Source organism: Carex rostrata, chromosome 3 (genome assembly GCF_964058835.1).
Source record: "Carex rostrata chromosome 3, lpCarRost1.2, whole genome shotgun sequence".
Lineage (NCBI taxonomy): Eukaryota > Viridiplantae > Streptophyta > Magnoliopsida > Poales > Cyperaceae > Carex > Carex rostrata.
In genome coordinates this window covers 12,372,079-12,380,203 of record NC_135920.1, presented here as the reverse complement: position 1 = coordinate 12,380,203, position 8,125 = coordinate 12,372,079, and the positions used below count along the sequence as shown (strand labels likewise).

The window sequence follows — 8,125 nt, the reverse complement described above, 5'->3', positions numbered from 1 at the left end:
GTAGGATAGATGTCCGGTTAATAGTTAACCGAATTTGTGGATTTGTGGATTTTTTTTTTTTTTGAAAACAGAAATTTTTTATTTTTTGTATTAAAATATTAGAAATATTGAATATATTTCTTTAAAAATAGATGGAATACAATATAATTTGATTTATTAGAAAGACTGCAACAAATAACCCGGATCAATATTTTTCAGACCGGATTTTTCGCGGCTGTAAGAAAAATTAATATATTTCTTTATGTGCTATTGGAAAAAAATAAAAATAATTAGATTCTGAGTTATTGATCCCGGTTCAAAAGTCACTTCTAGGTAATCCAGAAAATATTGTGACATTTCTAGTACATTTAATTTATAAAAAGTTGTATCTATTTTGAGAATTCTTTTTGAAAAACAATCATTAAATAAATTAAAGTTTTTGATTTTTCTCAAAAATAGATACAACTTTTTATAAATTAAATGTACTAGAAATGTCACAATATTTTCTGGATTACATAGAAGTGACTTTTGAACCGGGATCAATAACTCAGAATCTAATTATTTTTATTTTTTTCCAATAGCACATAAAGAAATATATTAATTTTTCTTACAGCCGTGAAAAATCTGGTCTGAAAAATATTGATCCGGGTTATTTGTTACAGTCTTTCTAATAAATCAAATTATATTGTACTACATCTATTTTTAAAAAAATATATTCAATATTTCTAATATTTTAATACAAAAAATAAAAAAATTCTGTTTTCAAAAAAAAATAAAAAAAACAAAATCCACAAATCCACAAATTCGGTTAACTATTAACCGGACATCTATCCTACTTCCGGTACACCATTAACCAAACACCTTATTTCCTGTTAACCATCAACCGGTCCTATTCTCAATTTCCGGGAATTGGAGAACCGGAAAGAATGGTCTATTCCGGTTAATGGTTAACCGGATAGGCTAGTTTTCAAATTCCATTGCAAAAAAGAATAGATTCCGTAATTTATTATTTGATTTGGATATTTATAAAAATTTCGGGCTGTATGCATTATTTTTCCTAACCATATACGCATGTGTACTGACTTTGAAATTGAAATTGAAATTAAATGACCTAACAAGAATATAACCTCACATTATGTTTATAATAAAATATTTATTATGAGGTAACTATAAAAAAATAATTATTGTCTTCAAACTATCGATCAAGGATGTTACTTCAATTTACAATTTACGTGTGTTCTTATTAATTAGATCATTTTAAAATTAAGTGTAAGAATTTTATTTAAAATTAAGTTTCGAAACTTGTTACTGAGGTAGCCAGGTAGGCCTAGAGTATTAATTATACCCTTAACGGGTATACCCGACCATACCCGCCCGTGCCCGCCGCCCGGGGTACCCGTGCCCGAGCCCGGGTATGGGTCAGGTACTCGGGTACGCGGGTACGGGCAAAAACCGGACCGGACCGGTTTTTTTGGACAAATACCTGACCATACCCTACCCGATCATACCCGTACCCGACTATACCCGTACCCGACTTTACCCTACCCGGGTACCCGTCTACCCTTACCCGTACCCGTACCCTTATACCCGACCCAAATTCAAATTTCCCCCCAAACCCTTAATTTCTATTTTTTTAAATCTATTTTTTAATTTCTGTTTTTAAAATTCTGTTTTTATTTCTGTTTTTTAATTTCTGTTTTTAAATTTCTGTTTTTAAAATTCTGTTTTTATTTCTATTTTTTCATTTCTGTTTTTTAATTTCTGTTTTTAAAATTCTGTTTTTATTTCTGTTTTTTAATTTCTGTTTTTAAATTTCTGTTTTTAAAATTCTGTTTTTATTTCTGTTTTTTCATTTCTGTTTTTAAATTTCTGTTATTAAAATTCTGTTTTTATTTCTGTTTTTTAATTTCTGTTTTTAAAATTCAGTTTTTATTTCTGATTTTTAATTTTTGTTTTTTAATTTTTGTTTTTAAAATTGTGTTTTTATTTCTGTTTTTTAATTTCTATTTTTTAATTTCTGTGTTTTAATTTCTGTTTTTTAATTTCTGTTTTTAAAATTCAGTTTTTAATTTATGTTTATTAATTTATGTTTTTAAAATTATGTTTTAATTTCTGTTTTTTTATTTATATTTTATTGTTTTAAAGTAAAAAAAACAAATAACAAAAACAGAAAAAAAAAATATCAGGAAAGAAAACGGAAAAAAATGAAAAAAAAAACGAAAAAAAAAACAGCAAAAAAACAGCAAAAAAAAAAAAAAAATACCCGTACCCGGACCGCCCTACCCGTCAAGGGTACACGGGTACGGGTATAGGACGGGTAGGGTATGGTTTTTGAAAAAAATACCCGACATACCCGTACCCGTACCCGTATACCCTAGTACCCGTCATACCCGTACCCGAGACGTACCCGTACCCGTGCCCGGGTATACCCGGGGTACCCGTACCCGCCCGACCATTAATACACTAGGTAGGCCAATATTCTCCTATTAAGAGGACAACATAGACTATAAACAGTGCGCTAAAAGGTGGGTTGCTGAATGAAATTCACCCAAATACATGTCAAGTAGAAGCAACAAATCAAAGGCAACTCAACGAGTGATAAATATGAGACCTAAATCCAAACAACGAGAATTGTGTTGAAACTTTAATTTGAAATCTCAAAATATTCAATTGAAATTATATTTCCTTAATTATGAACAATTCTGCAAATGACTATCATTTATTCGTTAATAATCTTTTTTGTTTTCAAAACGGTAGCAATCATGAAAACACCGAGTTTTTTCTTTTAAAATCGAGCCGAGTCAAGTTCAGACTCAAAGAAAATTCAAAGCTATAGGAGGGAGCACAGATTATGCCTTCTGGTGGTTCTGAAGCCAGTCTTGAATGGCAGAACGAAGGGGATGATTTGGAATTAGATGGACGTTTGGGAGGGGCAAATTCGTCATTGGAGATGTATTATGCTCTCCATCAAACCAACCTTGTATAGCCGTGAGTTCATATGTATACCCATCTGCTGCTATATGAGGTTCTTTCATTATATCCTGAAAATGGATAAACACCAATGCTTTCAGTTTAAATCTAACTTTGTTGATGGAAATTAAATTGCAAAAGTAGTAACCTTTTATTGTCATTCCTTGCGAAATGATCCCCAAAAGTAGAGACAGATGGTGAAAGATATAATGTTGCATCGTAAACAACAAGCATGATATAGAGGGACACAGGATCATATTTTACCTGAACAATGGGACAAAAGAAGTATGATGGTGCATGATTTTCATCTGCAATAGATTTGCAACATGGCGAAGTAGGCGCCATTGCAGCCGTTAGTAATGGTTCAATTCCAGGCCACACATCCTTCATCAGATTAGATCGACTCTTACTACAGATTTTGGTACACCTCAGACCGATATAAGCCAGCTTCTTGGCATGGACAAAAGGCCATGATCCAGCTGATGGGTCGATCATAGCCATGAAGTCCTTATCAGATGCTGCTCCCACATGTTCCACAATATGCAATACTGGCTTCCTGGTTAAGAGGCGGAGTATTATGATCCCTAGGGAGTAAACATCTGACTGGGGAGTCAATTCTCCTGTATCAATAAAGTGTGGATCAATGTAGCCATATGTCCCCTTTGGATTGGTGCGATGAAATGCCGAGGTTCTGCTAGATTCCCGTAGGAGACGGGCAATGCCAAAGTCACTGGTCTTACTAACAAAATTCGAGTCTAGAAGAATGTTGTCTGGTTTGAGATCACCATGGACTATGGGATGAGGCTTTGCTGAGTGGAGAAAGATTAGAGCAGAACAGACCTCGCCGATTATTTTAGTACGAAGCTGCCAGGAAAGAGGTGGAGTTTTACCTTTGCAGTTGAGTCGATCTTCCAAATTACCATTTGGTAAGTACTCATAAACTAGAGTTGATGCTTCTGGACATGATCCTATAAGGGTTATGATATTTGGATGCCTCACTTTACCAAGAACGGAAATCTGTAATATAAAAAAGAAGCCAGAATTGAACAAAAAAAACTCTTGTTCTGATATCATAGTTTAGTGATTTTGACTGAAAATGCTACCTCTTGTTCAAACTCAGTTCTGCTTTGTAAGCTTTCAGGATCCAATTTCTTGACGGCGACCACAGTATTGCGCAGGAAACCCTTATAGACAGGTCCAAATCCACCTTCTCCAATCTTCCTTAAAGCACTGAAATTTTCAGTTGCTTGTTTTATCTCTTCAAGTGAAAACTCGGTGCACATGGGTTCTCTCCTTCTCTGATCACGCAACTGTTCGTTATCTCGTGCTGCAACGTTAAAATTTAGCAACAATTGGTTGTGACTTTGTTCTAGCAAGCTCAATTTACTTTGCAATTCTGTAGCGGCTGAAGTTGCATTACTCAGCTCCTGTTGCAAACGAACTTTCTCTGCTTCTAGTGACTCGTTGCGGTCTCGGGCTGCTGCATAGATGTATTGTATGTCCTTGACAGAAATTTCAGCTTCCAAAATGCACCTTTCCATTTCCTTTCTTTGATTATTCACATCATCAAAAGAGTTGTCATTCTTGCTCTGGCTCATTAATTGCTGTTTCTCAAGCTTGAGTTGTTCAATCTCATGCTTTAGATGATCTTTCTCCATTTTTTCTTTCTCGAGAAATTTCTCAATGTCTCTCCTCCATTGCACATCTCTCAACAGTAGCTCCCTGGACCTTTTTTCCTACAGCATAACCATAATACAAGATCCAAGTTTCAACAAACTGTATAGTTTAATTAAATTGATTTTGGGAAAAGGTTAATTTCATTAATTCACCCTATGGCTTATATGGAATACACATCTTACATATAGGTCCCTAATCTATTTCATAATTTTGCTTTTACATAATTGCCCTTTTTAAACTTAAACTCTCAATAAATTATATATAACTCATAATAGTAAAATGGTGCCAAAGTACTTTGTTGTCACTAGAAGAATGACCCAGAGAGATCAAAGAAAATTCATAACTGTATGGCACTTAACAACCTCTTTCCTCTGTGCACAGATGGTGCTTACAGGATCTTTCCTTTCGTTCCTTTTTGTTTCCTTGTTCCTAGTTTGTTTGCGTTCCCCTTCATCATTATTATTTTTTTTGTTATTTTTTATGTGCATGCAAAGTTTGTGTGTGTGTGTTCTTCTTTGCAACTCCACAGAGACTCACTAGTGAGTCCTATATAAGATACGTGCATCATTACTCACATTTGTTTGGAGCTACTACTATTGTGTGTATCCATGCTTTTGGGATACACACATCCATTATGTTTGTATGCTCTTGTACATGGATACATGCATCTGACACCCTAGGGCTCGCTAGAAACTTACACAAACAAACTTCATGTTTGTTTTGAGGCATTAAAACCCAAATTGTAAACTTTAAAGGCACTCCAGTGAAAATGATTATTACTGTTAAAAGCATTGCTTTCTGCCAACCCCAATACATTTCCTTTTCTGCATTCTGGTGCCTGCTAAGCACTTCAAAAGCTTTCTCCCTGATGTTCTCAAGTGGATCAGCATCTTGATCCATTTCTTCCTAAAATTATCAAAAAGACATAAGAAGTTAGATCAAATATACCATTAGTAGTCTAAGATGGCTAAGGAAATACTAGTTGTTCCCAGTGGTCTAGCTGGATTATACATACTAGGGCTGAGTACAGGTAGAAGGTATAAAACCTGGTTCTCGGTTCTCGGTTCTCACACGTCTGAGATTGATCAATCCAGAACTGCATTTTTACTAAGATGGCTAAAGAAATACTAGTTGTTCCCGGTGGTCTAACTGGATTATACATAATGGGGCTGAGTAAAAATAGAAGGCACATAATCTGGTTCTCGGTTCTCATACTTGTGAGTTCTGAGATTGATCAATTCAAAACTGCACTTTTTAAAAGGAATACCTTCTTTGTATAAAAGGATGCCTCGGTATAAATCAAAGCAGCAATAGTTGAGTATGGAAAGGTTGAATCGGAAAATATTTCTTTCTCAGTTCATATACACAAAATCCGAGAAACATTAACCAGAAAAAAAATATGTAATATGTATCACTAAGGCACAACTCAACAGAGCAAAGAGTAAAGAAATAGAAGAAACTCGTGCACCTCTTCATCATCACTCTTCCCTCCAGCACTTGATGAGGATGATGCTTCACCACCATTACAAGAGATCCTACATGTGCATGTCAAGCACTATAAATATAAATGGGAGGGATGTGCCTTCAAACATGCAATATGTACTGGCTGGTGTTTACAGGGATGCATTCTTCTGTATTTTTTTCATCTTTCAGAGAAGAGTATTCTGACGTACCCATTGCTTTTAAGAATTTTTTTCTTATTCCTTTTTTTTTGGGAGAGAGATGGGGTCTGAAACTTGAATTATAAAGCATCATCAAAACCCCACTTTGTCCATACTCCATGTAAATGCCGCAAACAAAAAAGGGCCATAAAAAGATATTATACAAGAAAAGCAAGGTATGAATCAAAAGAATTTGATTGATATAAAGCACCTCACCCTTAAGGACCAATGCATATGGGTATCCCACTATCAAGCCTGAATTTTATTTTATTTAAAATATATGAGATGTTCTTCCTGCCATCAGGAAATCACTCACTCAATAAAATCTGAAATTACCTATTGAAAATCACTTTTCCATTGCAGACAAACCAAAGCTTGCATGATGGTTTTGCCTCTCTCAATAACTTTACTCCCTCTGACGTCGCTGGCCGACTGCAATTTATGGAACTGATCAGCAGAATGCTCATAATTGAATCCAAAGGCAAAAGCATCAGTATTGATTTACATGCAAATTGTACCTCTCTTTTACTGTACTCACAACCACTTTAGAGATATTGAGAGTACGAATGATGTTGAGAAGTCCTTCAAATGTATCTACTGCCTCCACTAATAGCTTCATACATTTGGACTGGGAAAAGGTAAAGAGGAAAACTAATCAGGCTTTGCTCCATTGCTCGCTGTCTTTCTTTACAAAATCCATACAGAGAGGGAGAAAACAATAAATAATAAGGCAAAGCATTGCTTTGATGGCGCTAGAATGAATTGGTAAAACAGAAAGGTTCATTGCCAAAAATAAAAAAGAAAAGTTAAAAATTATTCAACCTCTCCCTCTCAAGTACATCCAATATTGCAATGGCCACAACAGGAATCTCTTGTCCGACAAAACAGATTTAGGATATTTAAAAGAAAAAAAGGATCAAACCAAACCTTAAGTGTATGTTGACACTGAGATAGGTACTCGTTCAAAATTCCATTCAACCTATCCCTCTCAAGCTTCCTATATGAAGCAACAAATTCCTCATCTAGATGGTTCGCATCAATCTCCATACCCACTAAATTCAGATTTGAACAAATTAAAATTTATTAGCAAACTCCCAAATTAAAACTGGAAACCAAAGTAAACTCAAATTTAAGCTTCATACTTAGAGTAATCATCTTAGTTGGTTTATACACATGGGCTACAGCAAACCAGACCGAATCATTCCCTGCAAAATAGTTGAAAGCCCAATTCAAGGTTGATTTCCCCTCATCAAAGTTCTCTGGCAAAACAACAAGCACAGTGTTCTCGGCTGGAGGCCTCCATTCTGCATTCACTGTATCTAACCAGAAACTTCCCTCCATATCTCCAGATTCTTCACTCATGAGATCCTTCTACCCTGAGCAGGAACAAACTTAGAAGAAAATGGGTGGTTCTCAAAGTCAAAGACTGGAATGGGAAAAGGGAAGTGAAAAAAGGGGAAATTTCTCTGCACTGGAAGCATGATTTTGCCTCCTGTTTCAAGGTAAACATATTAAAAGTGAAGAAACCGAGTTGGAAGGGGAGACGAGTCGTCTGCATGACTCCGTCTCCTGCTCTCGCGAGAGCGCTCAGTCCAATTCGTATCGTCTCCATTTAGTTAATGCAGAATGAATCCCGACCGTCCGATCCGTACTGGCATTAATCCGTGCAATTCACCTCATGCCGGAATGACACTGACAGGGATCCTAATCGGACGGTCAAGATATATTAACTCAAATTCTTAGTTAATACAGTTTTTTTTTTATATATATAAATCAAGAGAAACTCATCCGTGATTTTTATTAATATCAAATCTGTCCTTATTTTGAAATTAATTTTA

General features: G+C 35.2%; 1 protein-coding gene across 1 annotated transcript; it reads right to left on the bottom strand.

The window, feature by feature from the left end:
• Positions 1-2,680: 2,680 nt before the first annotated feature.
• Positions 2,681-7,887, bottom strand: LOC144551554 (U-box domain-containing protein 57-like). The gene is made up of 9 exons (XM_078299562.1): positions 7,430-7,887; positions 7,215-7,339; positions 6,806-6,915; positions 6,624-6,719; positions 6,095-6,161; positions 5,407-5,532; positions 4,053-4,685; positions 3,214-3,966; positions 2,681-3,020 (listed from the first exon to the last, which is right to left on the bottom strand). The coding sequence occupies exons 1-9, from the start codon at positions 7,647-7,649 to the stop codon at positions 2,829-2,831; spliced, it is 2,322 nt and encodes a 773-aa protein (XP_078155688.1). The 5' UTR covers positions 7,650-7,887; the 3' UTR covers positions 2,681-2,828.
• Between the last annotated feature and the right edge of the window lie 238 nt (positions 7,888-8,125).

What these genes read in the sequence shown, in the direction of transcription:
- LOC144551554 (XM_078299562.1), bottom strand. Translation starts at nt 7,649, where the DNA reads ATGAGTGAAGAATCTGGAGATATGGAGGGAAGTTTCTGGTTAGATACA. An exon ending in GGAAAAGTGATTTTCAATAG is followed by an intron (nt 6,162 to 6,623) that starts GTAATTTCAGAT and finishes ATGCACATGTAG; the next exon opens with GATCTCTTGTAATGGTGGTG. An exon ending in GAACTGAGTTTGAACAAGAG is followed by an intron (nt 3,967 to 4,052) that starts GTAGCATTTTCA and finishes TTTATATTACAG; the next exon opens with ATTTCCGTTCTTGGTAAAGT.